Consider the following 26467-nt stretch of genomic DNA (forward strand, 5'->3'; position numbering starts at 1 on the left):
AATACAGGCTGAGCCCAACGGGCCAGCCCGTTAGCCCGTTATTAAAGGAACGGGTTGGGTCAGAATTTTCAACCTGTGGCCCGTTCTAACCCGGCCAATCTAGCCCGTCAATAGGTCGGGTGCATGACAGGCTAGCCGCAGGCTGACCCGTAACCCGTGTGTGAAAAAAAATTAATGAAAGGTTGGCCTGTGTGTGATGAAAGGCTGACCCGTGTGTGATGAAAGGTTGGCCCGTGAGATAAAAGTTTTCTTTTCTTTCCTTTCGTAGAGTTTCTTCTTTTCTCCCAAATCAGTGACCCACTTCGCACCACTAGACCACCCCAAATCAGTGACTAGACGCACACCACCACGCACGCACCACCGATCCACCTCGCACCACTAGACCACTATGCACAGGTGACTGGCGACGACGACAGCGACGGCGTGAGTCATGGAGGAAGATAGCGACGACGTACAGTGACCCACTTCGCATCTAATCTCTGACGCGAGCAACGATCAATGCGAACAACGATCTCTCCCACTTCGAATCTAATCTCCAACGGTGGAACAACGATCAATGATTGACGCAAGCAACGATCATCATCACGATTGACGGCGATGCAGGTTCGTTCCCGATTTTCAATTTTTGATTCCACTTTGTGCCCTAATTTCTGGTTCTACTACTGCCATGGTGATTTTGAATTTTTGATTCCCCTTTCTGCCCTAATTGTTGTGTTCTTCTACTACTACCAATGACATTGAATTATTGTTTGTGCTGAATCTGATTGGTCTCTGTTTCTGCTATATATTTTTCGATTCCTCAATTCTGCCATTGTTATATGTTTGGTACCTTGGAATTGGGTGGTGGCGGCATTGCGTGCATAGGCTCATATGGGAAAATATTGACAATTGGTGGCACTACGTATTGGTCTTTATTTATGCTATTGTTATTTGTTTATTGCATTACTGTATCAGTTTGGTTTGGACAATTTTCGATTGTGGCAGTGCGTATTGTAATGCTTACTATTGTTGTGTTGTGTTGTGTTATATTGTATATGTCATCTTTAGTTTTTCAGTTTAGGTTTTGTGTGATAGGAACCTCATAAAAATAATGGATGATTCAGTTAGCAAACCTAATGATGGGGATGTCCATGAAAAACCAAATATTGTAACCGACAATGTGATTGAGGATAACAAAAGTGGTGAAACTAATAAGAAAAAGAAGAAGTTATCATCCTCTGATGTTTAGAAATTCTTTACTAAGATTGGGGTTTGTGAGGATGGAAAAGAAAGGGCAAAGTGTAATGGGTGTAACCAAAAGTATAATTGGTGGTGTAAGATATGGTACTTCCCATTTAAAGCGTCATATTGAAAAGTGTACCAAATGTAGATTTGATGATGTGGGTCAAATGATGGTGGACATGCAAGGAAAATTGAAAGCCAAAAAAATAGACCAAATGGTGTCTCGTGAATTGTGTGCTAATTTAATTATTCGGCATGGCTTACCATTCAAATTTGTTGAGTACCCGAACTTAGGACTTGGATAAGTTATTTGAATCCTGAAGCAATTCTTGTTTCTAGGAATACTATTAAGAAGGACATATTGAGAATATTTAAGAGAGAAAAGATCAAGTTAAAGGGTGAGTTGCATAACATTACAAGTAGGATTTGTTTAACCTCTGATCTATGGACATCTTGCACTACTGAAGGTTATATAAGTTTAACAGCACATTATGTTGATTCAAATTGGAAGTTGAGGACCAAAATTCTTAACTTTTGCCATTTCCCTCCAACTCACACTGGATTTGAGTTGTCTAAGAAGATAAATGCATGTTTGCATGATTGGGAAATTGAAAAGCGAATATTTTCTATCACCTTGGATAATGCTTCTAGCAATGATGTATTGGTGAAAACTTTAAAAAATCAATTGGTTTTAAATAATTCATTGGTTTGTAGTGGAGAGTTCTTTCATGTGCGTTGTTCTACTCATATTTTAAATTTGATTGTACAAGAAGGGTTGAAGGTACTTGGTGATGCTCTTCATCAAATTAGAGAGAGCATCAAGTATGTGAGAGGTTCTGAAACGGGAATGATTAAATTTAAAGAATGCCTTCAACAAATAGGGAACATTGATTCATCAAGTGGATTGTGTCTAGATGTTCCTACAAGGTGGAACTCAACCTTTTTTATGCTTCAAAGTGTTGTTAAATACCAACGGGATTCTGAAAATTTACGCTTAGTTGATGAGAATTACAAGTATTATCCATCTGAGGAGGCATGGAAAAGAGCAAAAAAGATCACTGTTTTCTTGTCCCCATTTTATGAAATTACAAATTTGATGTCTAGCTCAAGTTATCCTACATCCAACTTGTATTTTTTTCAAGTTTGGAAAATTCAATGCCTTTTAATGGAGAGTGTGCAAGATGGAGACGAAGTTATAAGAAATATGGCTGAAAAAATGATGGTGAAATTTGACAAATATTGGGATGAATACAATATTGTTCTTGCATTTGGGGCAATTCTAGACCCAAGGATGAAATTAGTTACATTGGGTTTCTTCTTTGAAAAGGTTGACCCTCTTTGTTGGGAACAAAAGGTGGAGAAGATAAAGGACAAAATGTACATTTTATTCTCTCAATATTCTTCAAAGACTTCAACTTCAAATGCTCAAAAGTGTTCCATGAGTGATGCGTTATCCTCATCTTCTACGAAGCCAAACCTATTTGATGTAAGTTATTTACTTTCTTCTAATTTTATAATAATTATTGTTCATACTAATATTCTTTCATTTTGTTTATCATGTTAGGAATTACAACAACGTAAACTTCAACTAGTGGCTAAAACGGGAAAGAATCAACTTTATACATATTTGGATGAGCCAACATTGGATATTCATTTTTCAGTAGCTATAGATGTTCTTGAATGGTGGAAGAGTAACAATGAACGTTTTCCAGACCTTGCTTTGATGGCTAGGGACTTGCTAAGCATTCTGATTACTATTGTCGCATCTGAATCAGCATTCAGCATTGGTTCTAGGATTCTTAATAAGTATAGAAATTGTTTGTTGTCAACAAGTGTGGAGGCAATTATTTGTACTTGCAGTTGGAAGCATGGTTTTTGTGATGGTAAATTGTTTATTATTGAATTGTCATTTCATTGTAAAGCATCCTCACTTATTGAATTGCCTTTTTTTAACAGAAGTTGGATTGAGTTCAGATTTGTTGGGTTGGAATCAGATTACTGGAATGTGAATTTTGAATGAGAAGGCTGATTGCAATTGTTCCAAAAGAGTTGTAGCAGAACAAAATACATGCAACAATATTTCAGCATTGTTTTAGATTTTATTTTGTTTCTTGTAAGGGAAAATTTGTAATTTTCTTGGATAGTCAAATTAGTTAGTTTAGATTACTTTGTTCGGAGCTTTATTTGTGAAACTACTCTTCAATGCATGCATTTCTGTTCTATTTTGAATCACAGGTATTGCCATTTTTTTTCAAATCACAGGTATACGGGCTGGCCCGTTAGCCCGTTAGCCCGTCATGGGACGGGGCGGGCTGAGGTTTCTGGCCTTTTTTCTCTTAATGGGCTGGCCCGTCCCGGCCGTTTTCAACGGGCCAAAAATGGGTCGGGCCAAAACGGGTTAGGCTGGCCCGTTTTGTCACCCCTATTCTTGATACAAATCAGAAGAAGCCACAATCTATAGAAGCATATATTTTTTCATTTAACTTTTTATGTCGCTTTGCATCTTCCATGAAGTGGAGAAGATCATTTCTCCAATGGGTGTTTTTCTTTAACTGAGATTCGAATGTAGGATGATGAAGGAGGCACTAGTGGAGAAATAAATGACGATACACAATAACAGAACAATGCAAGTGATGTTCTTCCATTTGCTAAAAGGTGAGTTTAATGCACAAATGACGCAATAAATGAACCAAATAGGAACATGAAGAAGCAACACAATGGAATACAAAGCAATAAATAATACATTCTGGATTTTATGACCCAGAACACATCTCTGTTTTCTATAATAATTTCATATTATACGATCCGGAATATATTATTAATTTAAATATATTTCTGATTGTTTAATTCAACATGTACTTTCAAATTTGAAAATATTTTTCTGATTACATAATTTATAATGCAAAATTTTTTAAAATGTATTTCGGATGCTGTAATAAAAAAAAATTCAGATTATATAATTTGAAATGTGTTTCAACATTTTTCAGTAAGGATAAAATAGGCAAAAAAACATTACCGGAAGTCGACTTCTGGAAATCAAAAAATTAATTCTATAGAAATAAACTTTTTGATTTTTGGAAGTCGACTTCCGGTAATGTTTTTTGATTTTCGGAAGTCGACTTCTGGTATTAATTTTTGACTTCCGGAAGTCAACTTCCGGTGATATATTTTGACTTCCAGAAGTCGATATCCGGAAGTCATTTTGGGGGTGTGATGTTCGTGGGTTTCCTTAAATGGTCAAAGGGTTTTTTGGGAATTTAAAGAAATTTTGGAGGTGTAGAAGAAATACTTGGAGGTGTAGGAAGAAAGACCCTTTTCTATTTAAACGCGCTTTTCCAATGGGCTAGTGCCGACTGCCTGCTTTTTACACCCACACCAATTTTATTTTTGAAATTTCTTCCTACACCTCCAAGATTTCTTCTGCACGTCCAATAACCTCTTAAAATCCAAAAATATTCTTTGACCACTTGAGAAGAGCAATGTAGATCACAGCTCCAAATTTATTTTCAGATGTCAACTTCCGGTAAAAGATCTTTTCAGATGTTGACATCCAATAAAAAATTTAGACTTCTGGATATCAAAAGTATATATACCAAAAATCGACTTCGAAAAATATATATATGTAGCGGAAATCGACTTCTAAATAAATATATATATATATATATATTCGCATTTTTTAATTTTCAAGAAATTTAAGTTAAGATCAATAACAAATATATAATTTTTAAAATAGTTGTTAAATATAAAATTAAAAAAGAAATAAGATATGTAAAAAAAATTTAAATAATGATTTAAGACAAAAGAGATTTCTAAAAAAATGATTAAAAGTAAATTATTTATAAAATAATTAATTTTTAAAATAACTAAGGGTAAAACGGATATTATGAAATGTGGACAAAAAAGAAGAATCCTCTTTATTATTATAATAATAATAATATAATATAATATATATATATATATATATATATATATATATATATATATATATATATATATATATATATAATAGATATAGATAGATATATAGATTATTATAGATATATAATTATATATATTCGTTTTTAAAATTTTTAAATTTAAATTTAATTTAATATAATTCATTAAAAAATTAATAAAAGAAAAAATTAAATATATATATATATATATAAATAAATAAATAAATAAATAAATAGAAATCGTTTATATATATATATATATTATATATATATATATATATATATATATATATATATATATATATATATATATATATATATATATATATATATTATATATATATATATATTTGTTTTTTATTTTTTTGAATTTAATGTTTTATTATTTTAATTTTACTTATTTTATAAATATTTTTATAATTAATTTATTTATGTGATTAATATACATTCTTTTATATTTTATTTGAATTTATTTTAGTTTTATTTAAATTTTAAATATTTAATTTTTATTATATTTTCTTTATTTTTTATTGTATTTTTTTGTAATTTTAAGTTTATATTGACTTTAATATAATTTATTAAAAAATTAATAAAAGTAAAAATTAAACATAATTAAAAAAAAGCAAATATATATATATATATATATATATATATATATATATTCTTAATTTTTTATTTAAATTTTTTTATATTTTAATTTAAGTTATATTTTAATTTTATTTATTTCATAAATATTTTTGTAATTATTTTATTTATATAATTAATATACATTTTTAATATTTTATTTGAATTTATTTTAGTTTTATTTAAATTTTAAATATTTAATTTTAATTATATTTTTGTAATATATTTTTTTATATTTTAAAATTTTCAATTTACTTTATTATAGTTTGTTAGAAACTTAATAAAATTAAAAATTAAATACAATTAAAAAATAAACTTTAAATTTAATAAAATGAAAACGATATATATTTAAAATCAACTTCTAATAAATAAATATATATATATATATATATATATATATATATATATATATATATATATATATATATATAAATATTTCTTTTAAAATCGTTTATATATTTTTGGAAGTCGAATTCCATTTCTTTTAATTCATTGTTTCTATTTTTTCAAGCCAACATGTTTTACAACACACTTCACCCTTATTTTATTTCCACAACCATTTTTCCAAAATGGGCTAAAAACCTAATCTTCAAAACATTTTCATCCCCATATTTGTCTGCACACACTTTTTTTTGTTGGCTGAGATATGTTTTTAATATCTTTACTGGTTTACATTACTCTTCATACTCTCCCTAAAATCTATTTCTATGATATGTTCACCTTTCTTTCTCCTTTAACTAAATTGTATTTTTCATCAGGACGATGATATTTTGACATCAAAAATGTTTTTACACTCCTTTTGCACTACTTTTCACTTTCTTTCTTTTTTTTTCTTTACAAATACAAAAGTTCACTTTTTTATGACCATTTTACACCCCTACAGTGGGTTGTGAAATGGTTTTTTTTTATACAATCATTTATGGCCGACTAATATCCTTTTCAAATAATTCAAAAATATAAAAGAATTTTAAAATTATAAAATATCAAACGTAATTATGTGATCCCTAATTTTTATTGTGAATGGAGAGATACATAGAAGTAAAACTAGTCATTGTCAAGTTCATCTAAAAAAAATGATTTTCCAAAGAATTTTATAAAACTACGTAAATCATGATTTTCCATTATGAATGGAAATACATATGAGTGAGGTCAATTTTTATCGGGCCTAAAAATTTGAAAAACTATTTTTACTTCTTTTGTATAATCTTTTTCTTATTTTTGGAGAAAAATAACATTTAAAAAAGTAATTATTTTTCGCATATTTAATTAAAGATATCATTTTTTGAGAGGCATTGTAGGGGGCTAACACTTTCCCTAGATGTAACCGACTACATGATGAAAAATAAATAAAAAAATAGAAAAAAATAAGTAAATAATAAGTAAAAGAAAACAAAAAAGAAGAAGAGATAAAAGTAGAAAAAAAAGTCCAATCCATGTTTTTCACTATTTTTTATCCACGCCACACTGTGTTTTCTTTTTATACCTCCATTGCATGTTTGGTTAACAACCCAAAACCATTTTGATGACCAAACCACTTTTTTCTTTCTTTTAAAACAATGTTTTTAGTCCAATCCACGTTGTTACCAAAACCCTTTTGGGGCCTTCTCCCTGCACCTCTAAAGATTCTTCTATACCTCCAAAATTTACCATTTTGACCTTAATAAATAATTTACATGTCTCGGTGGTTGAAGAATTAAAACTGAATTTACTGTGGCTGGTTTTGCTTTTATTACTACAATGATGTACCCCCAATATTTATGTTCCGTTCTTTCTTCTGTTTTCGTTCTCTCCTTCTTCTCTCCGTTTGTTATTGTGTTGTCTTAAGTGATCCCCCTGCTTTCCATCTCTTTCATTTGAATGTGCTCTCTCCAGTGGTGCTCCTTGCTTTCCCTCTCTGAAGGTTGTAACACTGGTCTGCTTCAAGCTCCTCCAACCTCATTCCATACTAGTTGAAACTTCTCAACGCTTTTCTCTAGAAAGTTCTTCTTGCAAGTTAGTATGCTTTCCACTTTCCACTTTAATCATGTTTGTTATTAATGGATTGTTGGAATATTGTCTGTTGCAAGTGATATAGTTATATTTTATTTGTGATCATTACGGATGTCGAGATCCGTTTCAGGAAAATATGAAACAGATGTCTACATCCGTTTCATTTTTTTTTGTTTTTTTTGTACTATGAATATCGAGATCCGTTTTAGAAAACTGTGAAACGAATGTCGACATCCGTTTCATTGTTTTCTTTTTGTATTACGGATGTCGAGATCCGTTTCAAAAAAATGTAAAATGGATGTCGACATCCGTTTCATATTTTTCTGAAACGGATCGCGACATCCGTTTCGTTGTTTTTTTCTTTTTTTTTATGAAACGGACGTGGAGATCCATTTCAAAAAAGTGTGAAACGGATGTCGACATCCATTTTAATAAAAAAACAAAAAAATTAATGAAAGCGGATGTTCGTTTCACACTTTTTTTTTAAATGGATCTCAACATCCCTTTAGTATTTTTTTTAATCCCATTTGGGTATTATAATTAATAACTGTTGTGTAAAGGTAAAATATGGCTTATAAAAAATCCCATTTTGTACTTTTGATTCCTTAACCAGTGCATATGGATTATCTTTCTCCTTCCCATATTCCCAATTCTGAATCTTCTCGTGTGCCCTAGATGGCTCCCCTACTCTCAATCTCTCTCACACACAATACTTCATTCATCAAGGTGATTGTCGAGAACAAATCAAGCTTTTCCAAATCTGAGAGTAAGCTCCAGTTCATCCATTCCCACCTCGTGTATTCTCTCACCCTCCCCAAGGCTTCACTCTGCCATTCTCGAAGTCAAAATCGGACACTCCTCTGTCTATCTCTGCAACGGAACCCCACTGTATGCCCTCTTGAGCAGGATCTGGTGCATAACGGGTTTCATGAGGTTAAAGGTAGGGGAAAGGGGACCGGCGGCGTTCTGGCCCTGAAATCTAACCCAACGGCCGGAGGCAGAGTCAACTGTGGAAGTGTCAGACTCGTCGCACTCAGGGATGGTGGAAGTATCGACGTGGTGGCGGTGCGAGGGGCTGGAGGGGGCGGAAGTGGCAAAAAGAGGGTGGCAAAAAAAGGCTTTGGAGAGGGAATTGAAGTCAGACTTGTGCTTGGAGGTTTGGGGAGAGGAAAGAGGTGGGGTGACACCATTGGTGCCTAGGAGGTTCTTCTCCACCACTGCATGAGCCTTTATCGTTGTGGACTGCAACAATTTCCTCTCCGGCTTCGAAAACCAACTTGGAAACGCTTCTTCGTGAGCTATTTCGGTGTGATGGTCGTGTTTCATGAAGTCCATGTTGATGGCCAAGCTGTTCCTTATCATCTCCGTCACATTGTTGTATTTGGGAGCCTTGAAATCTTTAACACCTAGTTCGATGGTTCCATCTTGACATGTTTGAATGTTGGTTAGGGCAGTGTTGAGCCATGTATGTGCATCAACCGAGGAGCAGTTCTGGTTCCCGTGGAAGCACTCGAGGGTGCGGTTGAGGTGGAAGATGGTTTTTCCATAGAGCTTCAAGTAGTCACCATGAACGGTTCTGTGGTTCTTTGTTGGCATGCGGTCATAGTCAAGTGCTTCTTTCTGCATGATGAGAGCCTAGTTTAGGGCATGTTCAACAAGCATTCCTCGGAAGATAGTTCTGTGCTTGATCAATGTAAAATTGTGGTTCTTGGTTTGAGTGGTGGTGATGTAGTATTTGCATGGCACAGGGTGTGGAGTTAGGTTGCACCACCAATTGTTGGATAAAGCTGGTTCTCTTCTTGATGATGCTACCGAGAGGATTAAAGACATGAATAGCAGTGTGATGCATAGTTTTGCAATAAGGGTTTCCATTTCAGGTGGAGATTGAACAAATTAACAAAGTTTTCGTGAATTGTAGTACTTGCACTTGCACAATAGAGAATGTTTGATATGCTTTTAGGTTTGTAATGGTTATGGTGATGAAATTGTGTTGGATGTATATATATATCTATCTGGAGTGTGGAAGGGGTAAACGTGTGAGCTGAATAAAAGAATGACACTAATACAAACTGTAGCAGTTTTTCAAAACTTGATAAATTTTGTGGATACGTAAAAGATATTTTTTCACTTCCATCACGTTGATATGTATGAAAAAAAATTCTGAAATTTCATTTTTTACCATGTTTTCAAATTCATTATTTTTTATATATCAAAATGGACGCTTCTATTGTTTATAATTGAAAAGAATATTTATAAGAGGTTTTTGTAACATATCTTTATCTTTTTTTTCCTTTTTTAGAAATTTCATTGCTTTGTTTACTTTCTAATACTAATAGTTTTTTATTAAAAAAGGGGAGAGGTGTTCTTTCTAAATAATAAAAACAGGTAACAAATAAGAAAACAACAAAGATTTTAAACATATAATTTCTAAATTCTGACAGAATGTAAGCGAGTAGTGGGAATCGAACCCGCATTGTTAGCTTGGAAGGCTAAAGGTTACAGGTGTAGTTTTGGCTATATTAACTGCATCTTTTGGTGTAACTGGTTATTCCTTACCTTGGGATCAAATATGTTATTGGGCAGTAAAAACAGTAACAGGCATACCCGAAGCTATTCCTGTAATAGGATAGTCATTTCTGTACATTCAATGTACTCTACGGATAGAGGAATACATAGAGTTGAACATAGTAAAATAAGAAATTGAAAGATTTCGTTGAAATTATTCGTTTGGAAATTTCCTGAAAAGGTAATTTGTTCGAGGCGTAGATAAGCTAATTCTTGTAGATGTATATTTGTCGGGCTGTCCACCTAAACCAGAGGCCATTATAGATGCTATAACAAAACTTCGTAAGAAAATATCTCGAGAAATATATGAAGATCCAATGAGTTTGCAACACACAAAAAAACAATACCTTTTAGCGTATGACAAAAAGAAAGTAATGAAGTCCAGTTTTATAAGTAGAATTTAGCATGGTTAAGTGTTTAAATACATAAATAAATTTTAGCTGATGTATAAATAATAAGCATTGACTAAAATTAAATATAGTAGATTATAATATTTGTGCATTGATGAATTTACGAAAATATGCACGAGGTTGTGGACTGTGAATCATACAAATTATTTTAAGTTTAAATTTCTTTAATTGTTGTAAGGAAATTAAAGTTAAGTCTTTTCCAATGTATTGTTCATCAATATGATTTTGGCATGGAAATGTTAATTATTTAAATAAAGAGTTGTCATTTGCAAATTTAAGGGAAGGCAAAGTGTTTAACTAAAAAAGTCTCTCTTTTTTTTTTTGGCAAATGTATAATAACAACACAATGACATAAAAATTAACATAAGCATATAGTATAATTGAATACAAGCCTACTAGACATAACACCTGTTTGATGGATATAAAGTTATAAAAATGTGCACTTGGCCTTGTGAAGCATGAATCATAAAAATGACACTGATACAAACTGTGGAAGAAGAAAGAAGAAAGAAGAGAGAATGAGCCAGGTCAAATGGTTTTAAAATATTGGGGGTACACTGCACGAGCAAACAAAAGAGAGAAGTAATAGTTTTGAAATATTGGAGTTGGTGGGCTGCTGGAAGAAAAGACAAAATTTATTGTTTAATATTTACTTTTTACTACAAGGATAAAACTGAAATTAAAAAGAATTTTGGGGATACAGAAGAAACTGTTGGAGGTGGAGGGAGAAGCCCCCTTTTGTTTCCCTTTTACACATGCTTTGCCATGCGCCAGTTGCCCAATGCCTAATTTTACATCCACACCACCTTTTTCATATACCTTGTTTCTATTTTTTCAGCCCAACAAGTTTTACAACTCATTCCACCTCTATTTTATTTTCACACCATTTCCAAAATGGGCAAACATTTGTTTAATCTTTTTTAACACTCTCATCTATATATTTTTCTTCACACACTTATTTTTTATTGGGTTTGGAAGTGTTCTGATTTTAATATCTTTATACATTTACATTGTTATTCACACCCTCCTTAAACTCCTCTCATACCCCACTTTCTCTCTCCTCTAACTAACTTGTTATTTTCATTAGAATAATAATATTTTGACATCCAGAAAGTTTTTACATCCATTTGACACTATCTTTCCCTTTCTCTTGCTTTTTACAAATATAAAAGTTTCCTTTTTTTTTATGACTATTTTCCCCCTATAGTTGGTTGCCAAGTGATTATTTTTCTGAATGAATGCTCGTGTTGCCTAATATCATTTTAAAGTAATTTAAAAATATAAAAAATTTCAAAACTAAAAAATATCAACTGCAAATAAATTTGTTCTTCTTAAGAACTATGTGATTCCTATTTTCTATTGTGAATGAAAATATGTAGAAGTGAGGTCAATCATGGTCATGTTCATCCAAAAATAGAAAAGATGATTTTCAAAATAGTTTTCTATAACTATGTGGCTCATGATTTTTCACAATGAATGAAAATATATAGGAACGAGGTCAATCTTTGTTAGGTCCAAAAGTTTTTAAAAAAATTATTTTTTGTACAATTTTTTCTTATATTTTTGGGAAAATTAAACATTTAAACAATCACATCATTTTCACATATTTAATTAATGGTATCATCTTCTTCGGACATTTACCAACACCTTTTGTAGACATAACCGACTCCGAACCCATAATTCAATTTTTGTAGATCACGTCTTATCTTTGTAATTTTTTTGTAGTTTTCTAGAATAAACTATGGTGGCGATCCTAAACTGTTTTATTTATAATTTGTCTTCCCATTATGATTTTGGTTGTGACAATACATTAATGGACTCAAACACAAGTATATGTGCGTGTGTGCGTGTGCATGCGTGCATTTGAGTGTATGTGTGCATGCGAGCAAGCGTGCGTGTGTGGGTGCATGGGTATGTGCGTGCGTTCATAGGTGCATGCGTGGGTGTGTGCTTGCTTGAGTGAGTATCTACATGTATGAATATTAAACCTAATGAATGTGAATAATATATATGTCATCATGTAAAATTTTAGAAATTACATAAAACTTGTTTTATTAAAGAGCTCAATTGTGATCCCTATACTGCAATATTTAATGTGTTATTTTACAAGAGGTTATATATATTCTATAAAAAAAAAACTACTATTTTCCTATGAAGTCATGTACTTATATCTATATCGGTGGCTAAGTCTTTGAACTCTTAATTAGTTTTTAGAGGGTTAGAGGTTTACTTAGAGATCTCGACCATTGTGACTTAGAATCTAAGGTTTCAAATGATCATATTTGTCAATACATATTTTTGTTTGGGTAAATAAAATTTAATTTTAAAAATCCAAAAATAGGTAGTCAATAAAAAGGAATAAAATAAAGTGTTTGAAACAATTAAAAAAAAGATTAAAAATTAATTAAAAGAACAAAATATTAAAAATTAGAAAAATCTTTTTAAAAGGAATAAGTGATGAAAAATAAATAGAAAATAGAAAATGTAAGTAAATAATAAATAAAAGAAAGCAAACAAAAAAGAAAGAGCAAAGAGAGAAAAGCAGAAAAAGAGAGTCTAGTCCTTTTTCACTATTTCTTATTCACACCCCACTGTTTTTTCTTTCCATACCTCCATTGCATGCTAGGCTAACAACCCAAGACCATTTTTAATACCCACACCGACTATTTTTTTTCTTCTTTTTACACCATTTGTTTTGCTCAATGCATATTGTTGCCATTATCCCTTTGTTTTCTTTTTACACTTGCTTTTGCAATGACCTAGTAGCCCAATACTTGTTTTTACACCCACACCACCCTTTTTATTTAAAGGAGCTTTTCCTTGCACCTCCAAATACTTTTCATGTATTCCATAAAAATTTTAAATTTTCATTTTGTTCATCAGTTAAAAGTAACTACATTTTTACTCTTTTGTAACTGACCCACCCCCATTTTTTTCAATAGATGTCAAAATTCGGTGCATTATTTTGTTCTACAAATGTCAATATCCAGTACTTTATTTTTATTTTAAGTTTTTGTCTAGAACTATCAAAACAGGTAACACAGTTTGGTCAATTCGGCCCATCACGGGTTGACCACTTAATGAGTCAATTCAACCTAACTCACTTATTAGCGAGTCAAAATAATTTGAACCCGGCCTGGGCCACCACGGTTTGGTGGGTTAAATGGGTTGACTCATTGACTTAATTAAAAAAAAATACAATTTTTTTCTTCCATCTCAAAAAAACTAAATTATAATTATGATTAAAATATAAATAAACTTCAACAAAATCCAAATACAATCCAAAAGGATGTTAAGCTCCAAATACAAACCAAAATCACAAAAATACATATTACCAATGTGTTGGCTAAAAAAAAAAAATTTAACCCGAGTCAAATGCAAAATCCAATATAATAAAAAATACTTATGTGACCCATTATTTGCGGGTTGGTAAATCAACCTGACTCATCACGAGTTCAACCCGGGAGAGCCAGGTCAAAAATTAACTCGTACTGAAATTTGTAAAAAAAATTCAACCCAACCTGGTCCAAATCAGTGGTGGGCCGAGTTGGCTTGCGACTTCCAACCCATTTTGACAGTTCTATTTTTGCCTGTTATGATACCTTTTTTAGTAACTACCAAGTGACATGTGAAAGTCATTGTTCATTTCCATTAGTTATTTAAATGATGTTAGTAAAAAATGACCAAATTGAACAAAATTGACAAAAATTTAGACCTATTTGAAAAAAAAAACAATATTAGGACTAAAATGACAAAACTGAACAAAAATTAGGAAAAAAAAGTATTTTAACCAATATAAAAATTATGATATTCATGACTTGTTTTTTTTTTTAAGTCAAGATGCCCGAATATGCTGATTAGTTTGCGGACCCGCAGACCCACAAGTATGTGCGGACCCGCAGACCCACAAGTATGCGAGACGGACAATGTTTTCAAGCTTGCAATTTCTTTGTGGGGTGGACCAACCTAGCCAATAATGCGTATACCTAATCTGAAGTAAAGATGCCACTAAATTAACAGATCTGTTGTTACATCTCATGTTTAGAAAATTCCAAAAAAATCATTACTTTCCTAAATAATTATTCTGAAATTGAGTACGCTATGTTACAAGATACCTATTTTAAACAATCATACGCGTTTTATATGTACTTCTTCATAAGTAATATGTTATCTTTATTTTATACTTCAAAATACGTATTCTAAACTGTACACCCGTACCTTTTGAGGGCTTTGAATTAGTTATTTAGAAACACAAATATTATTACGTATTGACCATTAAGTATACTTTTAGGCCTTAAAAAAAAGAAGAAAAGGGTGCAAGAGGAAATATAAAAGGCGTAGGAAGTTCACCTGTATTTTGATGAGAAGCAAATCGAAAAGCTTTTAATAAAATGATTTAGCTCATGTTCTCCACATGTCCCTTCATAATACATTTAACTGGATCTTTTTCACGTATCTAATGAAAGCAGGAGAGAAGTTAATCTTCGTCTTAAAACTATACAAATAATTAATATTACTTTATTTAAATCTAGCCTTATGCATCCATTATGAATGTATGGCAAAAATTTAGTGCTCCAAGGCTTTCATTACTCACATAATACAAGATCAAGTGAAAAAAATCATTGAAACCAGTCAGTGATGCACAAATAAAACCAATAACTCTAACTGTGTCAATCACCAATTCAAGTATAATCGCATTGGATTCTATCATCTCACAAAATCGAGTAAGTATTCTTCCTATCAAGCATCATCGATCATCATTGGATTTTTGTACCAGGATAAAAGCACTCGATGCCAGTTTCCTTGATCTTGAAGTGAAAATTGTAACTCTTAATGGCTGTAATTCCATGCTGATGTTGTGTTTCCTTATTCAACACCATCAACTACATACAAAACGAACAATAAAACATAATCAACCACGGTGGATATATGATTTAATCAAAAGTTACAGAGAAGCTTTTATATTAAATCATCATCTAAGAGAAATCCAAGGAATCAACGCACGCAGTAGCATGATCTATTAGCAGTTGCAATGTCACTTATACAACAAAATTCAACAAAGGGAAGATAAACAATAATGGTAGTTATCTCTTTTACATTTAATCCATAGGGATCAGAAAACCTTATTTGACACAAATTTGGAGGTATTAAAATGGGAAGTTGGGGAAATTGATTTGTGGGTCAAAACATGATATAGAAGAAAATGTCATTGCGTATATAGGTCTGGAGATCAACTCTGTAACAAGTTCTCTGCTATATTTTTAGATGAACCTGAAATAGAAACAATTTAAGCTAGGCCGAGCTACAAAACATAAAAATAAGACATTTTTCTTTGACTGAAATACAAAAAGCAACCCTTGGAGCTCCCTCGTATATAGACTGTGAAATTTAATCAGAAAGAATAGAAAAGAGAAATCAAATTCAATAAGCAGACTACTTATACCCTAGTGAATTTTTAACACAATACTGCCTTTGTTTGAATTCAGATTGAATTCTTTAACTTAAAAAGTGAAAAACTTGAAAAACGTATTTCCAATTAATAGATCTATAGGAAAAGTTAAGTCATTTGATTTGTACCCAAACACCAGAAAGAATTAGAGTAAAATAAGTTCGTCATATACCCTTGAAAAGAAACCTCGGAGAAAGGGAGTTTAAATATGAGGACTTCTAACCAGACATTACAAAACGATAAAACTTAAGATAAGGTTTCTTAGTAAAGATCAAACTGAAAAGCTTGTAGCAATCCATGTTTCGAAAGCCAAAGGTATATAGTGTCATTAGTAAATGAAAAATTTTTCTTTGCTTTCAAGGTCTCTAAGAAGGTGAAATGTTTTCATAACAAGTGGTCTCTTGACTTGCCTTGAAGGTTTTTCCTATTCTATATTTCATTTCAATAGAAAGGCAGCAGTGGCATGGTTATTTAATCAACAAAGTGAAATAATATAAAATAACAATTTTGTCATAAGCTTAGATTAAGATGGAAAGATAGGAAGAAGTTAAACGGGTTATTCTCAATAAGATAACATCCAGAAAATCTTGGGACTGTATAAACAATTTCAGTATGAAATTATTATACTGCAGTGCAGAATGATACAAGTCTACCTGACCATGCACATCTTTCGCTAAACCAGTGGCCAATGGTTCAGCCTTGACCAAAATCTCAGCAAGGTACTCCATCTCTAAGATAACAGCAGTCCTGTCTCCATTCAAATAAATATCTTTATGATCAAGTGCAATAAATGCACAACCCTGTGAAACAAACACAGAAATGAAGAACTAAAAACATTGGAATAGATTTCAAACACAGAAAAGGTAGTATTATCTTACATATTCTGATGTTAACGTATGGCAATAATGCATCAAGTTCAAAACATCATCTGAAGAACCATTAGCAGCAACTTCAAGAAAAGATATATCATCTATAATGATAGAGATGGATTTCTTGTCTTGATGTAACACAGTGATCACTCTTTCAATTTGCTCAAACACAGAAGCAAGCCCATCATGATTGGGTTTTCCTTCACCTAGGCATCAATAAAATTTGTTACTCAGGGATGTATATAATCCCACAGACTCTACATTTCTCAATTTCATTATTGTTCCTAAAGCTATGGAATTGATAGATAAGTATCGAGTAGACAGAACCACACAAGGCTCCAAATTGGGGGATATGGAATGGAACTAATTGTTCTTTCTTATAATTATTAACTTCTTAATCTCATCAGATGAACTGTGTTCACGCAAACTTCGCACCTCACATTATGATCAGTTACTAATTTAGAATTATGGGATGTAAATGTTTAAATGGAATAGAACTTTCCGCACTACACCAAAATAATAATTTTTCACTTGCCATTCTATTGACCCTTAACTACTCTTAGATATTCGTCAATACCATGGTCACTAAATTATAGGTCTAGAAGATATCACACCAGTCATTAGGTTCCTGTCATGCCTATAGCATGATACTTTGGATATGTCGTCACCAACTTCCGTATATCCCTATCAGTATCAATTCTAGGCAGCAACCACCCAATTTTGTATTTCCATCAGTGGATGTTCTCTTTCCTCGATCTAAGGAGAGAATGGATCATCTTGAAATATATAGTCAAGATTAATTAGATTAAAATTAGTGTTATTTCTTCTTGACATCTCGTTTTATGACTCATTCTTAGCTTCATATAATAAATTGTGAAAACAATCTTTTGCAACTTTTAATAGCTTGGAAAATAGACTTTAAACCTAATTCAACCTCACAAAATTTACATAAAAGATGAGTTGTACCTACTTATATATATTATAATTTGATCATATCTCTATGAAGATGTGGTATTCAACACATTCCCACTGCCAAGGACTAAACATCTCAAACATGAGAATAGAGATTCATGGATGGATGGTCCAATAACGGTACCATAGTGGGTGATATGATGGCCCAGTATATACCTTGCTAATATATGTTCTAATCCCATAACTAACTTAAGAAAACCAACTTATAAGTCAATATGGGATATCTAACAGTCTAATATAATAGTTGACTTTATTTCCTTTTTTCAAATGAATGTAGTAAAAGCACTCTAAAATTTCTTTGACAATTTCAGGCTGAAATTGTTGAATAAAGGATTTTATTAAAACTATTGAAGTTTAGAAGCACATGAACCAAATTTCAAGTGTCTTCATATGTAAAACACATTGTTGGCTTCTCATCACTGTTGACTAGCCAACAAACTTTTATATAAGCTCAAATACTTTTCGTATATCATTAACTTAATCTCTAACACAACATTTCTTTTGTGCTTCAAATACTGGGCTGCTGATTCATTTTTCTCCATCCAAAATTTAGATCTTTAAATTCTTTAATGTTGAATATGTTTCTCAAACCTTGCTTTTGATTCACTAGTGATCAAAGCTACAAAACCTGCATTGTGAATCAGGGGACCCTAACATGGATAAATTCTCAACCTCAAATAAAGGAAAGTTTTCACTATCTTCATTTACTAACTTTTGCTCATTTTTCTTTCCTGCATATTCTCCCAAACAAGGATAAGAACGAGCCACACACAAGTAGACCAATAAAAGTTCCACTTCTTTTTCATTATTTGTTTACTAACTAATTTGAGTACTTCTATATTATCTATAGCCACCTAAACTTCATGCTCCTCTGTTTCTTTCAGTAGTACTATATTGAGTATCTGAAAGTAATAATTCTATTGCTACTACTGACGCCAAAAAGCATCAATAGATTTCAAGAAAATTGACCAGTTACTGCAGAACATCAAGAAATTCACAATGTGTCTCTGGTTCATATTATCCATACAACCATCACATATTACTACTGAATTACTCCTTCCCTCTCCATTTCAACTTATTTATCCATTCTTGCGCATTTCTTCTATATACATCGCCTAAACATAATTGTAACTGCTTCACCTACTTTAACGATTATTTATAACAATGAAATCAAGTAATGAAGGAGAGTTAGGGAAAGACTCATGAATGACAAAATCATGTAGTTTCTGATCTAAACTTTAAACACAGTACATCAGTAACAAATTAAAGACAAACTATTGCAACAAATTCAATCTTTTTCAAACAAACAATGAGAAAAAAGAGCTAAATACCAATAACGAAGTTTCTCACCTGGACACTGAAACATAAGCATAGGAAGGAAAAATAATCTGCCATTATCTCTTTGAGCAGTTAAGTTGCAACCCTATCACATCACAAGTACCCGTGAAGTTTGTCAAATACAACTGAGTAAAAAACGAGACATCGTAACAGAATACAACAAAATATTATGACAAACAATTTTTTTATCATGGTATTACTAGTAAGGATCGTTCATCGCTGAAAGCAATGATTCAGAAACTTTGAGGGCACACAAGGTGAGTGTTCCTCTCCCAACATGGTTTACTTCATACCAAAAGTGGCACCACCAGGATTGAAAACCTGGACTACTTGTTTAAGAGACACAATTTACTACGACTGTTGTCAACCAATGTTGATTGACAAACAATTGACTAGCATGTTATGAAACCAAATTACGACGAAAACAAGAGCAAACGATCAATTTAGGTTACGAAATATCACGCACTTTTCAAAATTTATTGTTTACTCATAAGAAAAAAAGGTCCAATACCGAAATTGGTCCTTTCTCTTAGCTCCAACCAATGAGAAAATTAAAAAAAAAAAAAAAATCCTCATGCTATCAGTCTATAACTGTAGTCCCTAAAATTATGTTGAAGTATCATTCACACTACATTTTTTCATTTTAGATTAAACTAAGTGACAAATTGCACTTTCACAAACCTTTTTCAATTTATAGTTCTCAAGGCATAATGTGTACCTTCAAGGACCAGTTTCAAGTATCCACCAAAAACAAAGATAGACAGAGTAACACTATTACAGTGTCGAGTTGTTGAAAATACAATTAGCTAATAACATAAGCAAAGACATCCAATGTGAAACGAATATTTAGCTACCTTATCAGTAGCAAAAGCAGTTTCACCACCAAATCAACATTAGGAAACGTAGACAAATACAAGATTACAGTGCCCAAGAAAAAGAATAAAATGGATATATGTAGAGAGAAAAGGGAAATACGAGCTTTCGGAGGACGCGATCGTAGTGGGAGAAAGGATGAGAAAAAGCGAGCAAGAGAACGGCGGAAGAAGGGTGAGAAGAGAAGGAGCGTTTGAGGATGTGGTGAAGAACGAAAGCGGCGCTTGTGTCAACACAGTCCTCCACAAGAACAAAGCGACCACACAAAGGCCATGGCTTCGCGTTGTCATTGTTGTGAAGCCCCAGCGCTTCGTCCAGAAGGTTCCAATTTTTCTGCTCCATCTTCTGCTTCTTCTGCTTTCAGTTCACCGTTTATGAAACTTCCAATCCAACTGCCTCCGGCACGACCCGAATAATTAACGTTTTTTTCTTCTCGTTTTCTCGCCCAACAACCCGAACCATTAGTTAGGACTATATGCGAATACTTTTTGTTTTTTTCGTTTTATATATTTTAGGGTTAAATATGTTTTTATCCCTCAAGTTTCAGTGAATTTTGGAATTAGTCTCTTTTTGAAATTTTATACTAATTTAGTCCTTCATCTTTAGAAATACGGGGATTTAGTTCTTCTTACCAAATTTTGTTAGTTTTATTTGACATTTTAAACGTATTTTATGATAATATTTGGATTAACATTGAAGCGAAAATGTGTCAAACGGTGTAAACAATTCAAATATCATCATGAAATGCGCTTGAAATGTCAAATAAACTTAACAAAATTTAGTTAAAAGGACTAAATTCACACATTTTTAAAGATGAAAGACTAAATTAGTCAAAATTTTTGAAAATGAACTAATTCTAAATTTTACTGAAATTTGAGGACAAAAACATATCTAACCCTATATTTTATGTTAACTTTATAATACTTTTGAAAACAAAATAAAAAGAATAATTTGTACGCATCAAATGAAAAATTATTATCTATACTGTTTATCATATAATCATCTTTTTGTATTCTTCTAAATCAAAATAATTATTCTACCCTTTAAATTACCATTTTTTTAATTTAATCGTTTTTTCTATTTGATATTTTTTCTTCTTTTAAAAATTTAACCATTCTTTTAAACTAAAATAATTATTTATAATAAAAAATATCTAAATATACTAAAAATTACGTATAATAAAATTATAAAAATTATTTATATTTATTTTTATAATTATAATAAGGGTTGAATATGTTTTTTGTCTCTACAATTTAAGTAAAATTTGAAATTAATATCTCTTCAAAAAATTTTATCAATTAAGTCCTTCATCTTTAGAGATGCATGAATTTAGTCATTTTAACCAAATTATGTTAAGTTTATTTGACGTTTCAAACATGTTTCAAGCGCATATCATGATAGTATTTGAATTGTTTATACTGTTTGACACATCTTAGTTTCAATATTAACTCAAATATTATCACAAAGTCACTCACAAAGTTTCAAGCACATATCATGATAGTATTTGAATTGTTTACACTGTTTGACACATATTTGCTACAATATTAACTCAAATATTATCATAAAACATGTTTGAAACGTCAAATAAATTTAACATAATTAGGTTAAAAGGACTAAATTCACGCATCTTTGAAGAATTAAATTGGTCAAAATTTTTGAAGAGGGACTAATTCCAAATTTCACTTAAATTTTAGGGACAAAAACATATTTAACCCTAATAATTTTATTATTTTTGATTATCATTAAAAAATATGCATCCGCATAGCACGCGTGTTCATTGCTTATATATAGTTGAAGTTCTGATTTTAGTTGAACTTGTTACAAGTTTGTTTTCTAGTCTGCATCCTATAATTTCTTGCACCTTGTAACTCATTTAAGTTTAGATATGTTTTTTTTTTCCTTTACCTTGTGTTTGGATGGAGCATTTCAACCATGCTTAGAAATTGAAATGCTTTGTATTTGAATTGCTTGTAATTAAATTCCATTCATTTTTTAAATAACTTGTTTGGATAAGGAAATTAAAATACCTTACATTTCAATTTCTTGTTTGGAAAAAAAAATTGAATTTATTGTGAGATAAAATTTAATTTTAACAATATTTATTTTAGGCTTAATTATGTTTTGAGTTCATGATAATTTTGGAAACATGCTCGACAACCCAGATGGGTCGGGCTTACCCAACTACACAACCGGATTGGTTAGACACGACGACCCACCCAAGCTGGACCGATTGGGAAACCCAGACAAGCTGGGTCGGCCCGATGATTTAGAGGCCTGACGACCTATACTGGACGATTGTGTCGTCAAGTTCGTCAATATGGTCTGGTCCAGCCCGTCTAGGTCATTGGCCCCATGCTCTAGACTAGTCCGACGACCCGAACGGACCCGACGATCAACACGGGCCCGATGACCTAGACGAGCCCAACGACCTGGACGAGCCCGACAATCCAGACGGGGCCGAATACCCGGATGAGTCTGAATACCCGGACGAGTTCGACGACCCGGACGGGCTCGACGACCTGGACGTGCTCGACAACCCGGACGTGCTCGACGACTCGGATGGGCCCGACGACTCAGACGAGCCCAACGACTTGGACACTTTCGACGACCCAAACAGGCTCGACGACCTAGATGGGCCAAACAACCCGGACGAGCCCTTTCAAACTGTCAGGTTCGTCCGGGTCGTCGGGATCGTCCGGATAGTCTGCCCCGTACGAGTCTTCGGGCCCGTTTGGATTGTCGGGACCGTTCGGGTCATTTGGCCCGTTTGGATCATCGAACCCGACGGTTTGGATGGGCCTGTCTAGGTCATCGTTCTCGTCTGATTCGTTGGGCCCATCCACGTCGTCCTACATGTTTGGGTCGTCGGGCCCATCTGAGTCGTCGGGCTCGTTCGGGTCGTCGGGACCGTCGGTGTGGTCAGGTCTGTCTGGATCGTCGGGCCCGTCCGGGTCGTCGGGCTCGTTTGGGTAATCGGGCTCGTTCGGGTTATCAGGCTCATCGGGTTGTCGGGCTCGTCTGGGTCATTGGGCCCGCTTGGATTGTCGGGCCTCTTTGGGTCGTCAGACATGTTTGGATCGTCGGGTCCGTCCGGATCATTGGGCTCATTTGGATAGTCTGCCTCGTCCGAGTCGTTGGGCTCGTCCGGGTCGTCGGACCCATTCAGGTTGTTGGGCCTGTCCCATAGATAATAATATATTTTAAAAAATAATATATTTTTCATGTTGAAGATGAAAGCCCATGGGTTGGCCTTAACCCACAGGGCTTTTGTAGGGTTTTTGGCCCTATTGGCTTCTTTGATGGGGGCTTTTTTTAATGTGGGCTCTTTTGGCCCTAGCCCACATGGGTCAGGGCCAAGTCCTGTGGGCTAGGCCAAATTGGCACCTCTCGGACCCGCCCAACCCGTCTGGGTCCTCATACCCGTTTGACAACTCCACCATAGAGTTTAGAATGTAAGGTTGAGTGAGAAGAATTTCAAATTCTACATATTTTGAGAGTATTTGAATTTCTACTAATTTAGCTAATTGAAATCCTTCAAAAAAATGCTTGCATTTGAAATGCTTTTTAATTTCTCTATCCAAACAAAACATTTCATTATAAAGAAATCTAAATTTTTCAAAAAAAATGAACTACCTTCTTAAATTGCCTCATCGAAACAGATCCTCCTTGAAGGCTATCCTCCAAAGTCTTTAGACATCTCTAACTCTTTTCGATAGTTATCTTTCCCGTAACACAAATGTATTATTCTTCGGGTTGTTATTTTCTGAAAGCCTATTTCGAGTCCGGTGCATATTAGACATGTTACAGTGAGTTGAATCCGTGAATCAATTTGATTTCGCACAGGTTCCATTAACGGGTGAGGTTAAAAAATTAATTTTTTTATTAATTATAGGTCAAAATCAATTTCGTTCACTTGACCTACGGATTATGGATGGAACTGGATTATAATGAGTTTATCCACAACTCACCTATATTTTTAAATAAATAAGCTAACATGAAATTAATTTAAGATTTAATTATTTGGATAGTACTCACTTTAGTAAAGGTGTGTCAATTTAGTTCCATTTTTTAAAAATTGTCAATTCTATTACAACTTTTGAAAAAATGTCTCATTTAGATTATTTTTAAACAAAAAATATTAACGCTATTAACAACGTGCCACATGTCAATCTGTATTTTTTACTTTTTTTTAAATTTAATTTTTTTTTGTAATTTTTTTTGCCACGTGTCAGGTTCTTGGTATGATACGTGACATTGTTAATGCCACATGGCTGGACAATGTCACGTGTCAGTGTCACTATCAAATTTCATTGGCTTGATTTTAATCTCATATATGTTTCAGTAATTCAATTTAGTCCCTACTTATATGTCTTTGATTCAATTTTGCCCAATATTTTTAATCCATTTTTTATAAAATTAAAACTAATTAAGTATAAATATTTTTACAAAAAATTAAGTATTAATATTTATATTAAAATTTAGTGATAAAAGTCATTTTATTAAATCATTTTTAATCAAAATAATATTAGTACAACATTCATAAAAATAATAAATTTGTTCTTAAATTGAAGAGAAACAATATTGTTTTATTTTGAAAAAAAAAATTAATAAAAAAAAGTTAATAATATACAATAATGTAGTATGTTAAAAAGTCACTTTTAATAACAAAATATTAGTATGGCATTTATAAAAATAATAAATTTGGTTTGAAAGTGGAGAGAAACAATATAAATATTAATACTTAATTTTGTGAAAATATTTATACTTAATTAGTTTTAATCTTATAAACAATGATAAAAAAAATTTAATTATTAAAAAAAATTGGGAAAAATGGAATCTTAATTAGTTTTAATCTTATAACAAAAGATTAAAAAAATATTTTAATTATTAAAAAAAATGGGAAAAAATTGAATAAGAGACATACATAAGTAGGGACTAAATTGAATCAAGATATATGGAAATTAAATTGAAATCAAGACAATATAACATTTGATAGTAACACTGACACGTGACATTACTCTGTTACGTGGTACTGAAAATGTCACGTGTCACATAAGGGATTTGACATGTGGCAAAAAAAAATTTAAAGAAATCACAAATTGACACGTGACACGCTTTTATGATGTTAGTAATTATTGTCTTGGTTAAATTGTGGGATAATATAATAATTGAATTATATTAGTTAACATGAAACATGTATTGGTTAAATGGTGGAGCGTTGTCATGGTTGTGGGTTCAAGCCTTGGAGAACCCAAATTAAACTTTATTTTTGCTATTTTTAGTTTTGGTTTGAATGTGAAAGGGTAGTGTAAACCCTGATATAGCAGCCAAGAAGGGCTAGAAAGTAGTCCTTAATGAGTCATTGAATGGTAATTATCATATACCTTAAGCCATTTTTGTTTTGCCACATTAAACCCACATTAAGACACCAATTAGAGGCCAATTAAGAGAAAAGGAGAGGGGTTTTATGGCTGGTTTTACTGGGTTGGTTGAGGGAGACGAAAATCAGACTGAAGAGAGTGTGGTGAGTGAATCATTGAGGCTGATTGGAGGAGAGTCAAGGGAGGTTATTGTAAACAAGGTTAGGGAGTTTTACACGTTCTAATTTATGTTAAGCCTGAATCGCATGCTATACATTGTGAAAAATATGAATGTCATTTGTTTCTGCTTAAATTTTTGGATTTCTGGAAATTTTCCAGAAACCGCCTGGCGGGCTAGGCATAGCCGCCACGCGGCTCATCATGTGTTGGTACTTATGAGTTCATGGGGAAGGAACCGCCTAGTGGCACATTCCCGGTCGCTAGGCGACACATATTGATTCACCTAGTTTTTTTGGGTCTATATGAAGCGCTTGGCAGTAGCGAGTGACGTGCCAGGCGACGCGAGCAAGTTTTGGTTCGAATTTAATGTTTTCTGTGATCTGGGTTGTTTTTGTTCGAAGGAAAAACTAAGTTCAATTGTTAAAGGATGTGTGAATGTCAAATGGCAATTGATTTCATGTCATAGGGCATGTGATTGAATGGAACAGTGAAAAATGCTCTTATGGTTGGGAAAATTGGGTTTTTTGGTTTAAGGAAGGTTCGTGGGGTTAATTGTATTGGATAATGTTAATAGTGTAAGGGGAATGTGAAACTCTATGATAATGAGCGATTTCGAGCAGGAACTGGATGGAAATTACAAAGACGCGAGGTTGGGAGTTGTTGGGGTGCGAGGGTGCTGGAA

The 26467-nt window shown here is 32.7% G+C and overlaps 2 protein-coding genes across 2 annotated transcripts; both read right to left on the bottom strand.

Annotated features, from left to right (window-relative positions):
• Positions 1 to 8410: 8410 nt before the first annotated feature.
• LOC146886191 (putative pectinesterase/pectinesterase inhibitor 33) lies at positions 8411 to 10088 on the bottom strand. Its single transcript, XM_085672930.1, has one exon. The coding sequence runs from the start codon at positions 9393 to 9395 to the stop codon at positions 8634 to 8636; it is 762 nt and encodes a 253-aa protein (XP_085529056.1). The 5' UTR covers positions 9396 to 10088; the 3' UTR covers positions 8411 to 8633.
• Positions 10089 to 15227: 5139 nt separating this feature from the next.
• Positions 15228 to 20710, bottom strand: ELP6 (elongator protein 6). The gene is made up of 5 exons (XM_028070309.2): positions 20348 to 20710; positions 19385 to 19457; positions 17072 to 17268; positions 16847 to 16993; positions 15228 to 15627 (listed from the first exon to the last, which is right to left on the bottom strand). The coding sequence occupies exons 1-5, from the start codon at positions 20585 to 20587 to the stop codon at positions 15502 to 15504; spliced, it is 783 nt and encodes a 260-aa protein (XP_027926110.1). The 5' UTR covers positions 20588 to 20710; the 3' UTR covers positions 15228 to 15501.
• Between the last annotated feature and the right edge of the window lie 5757 nt (positions 20711 to 26467).

Source organism: Vigna unguiculata, chromosome 5, assembly GCF_037176805.1.
Source record: "Vigna unguiculata cultivar grain cowpea cultivar isolate G323 ecotype 2 chromosome 5, ASM3717680v1, whole genome shotgun sequence".
NCBI lineage: Eukaryota > Viridiplantae > Streptophyta > Magnoliopsida > Fabales > Fabaceae > Vigna > Vigna unguiculata.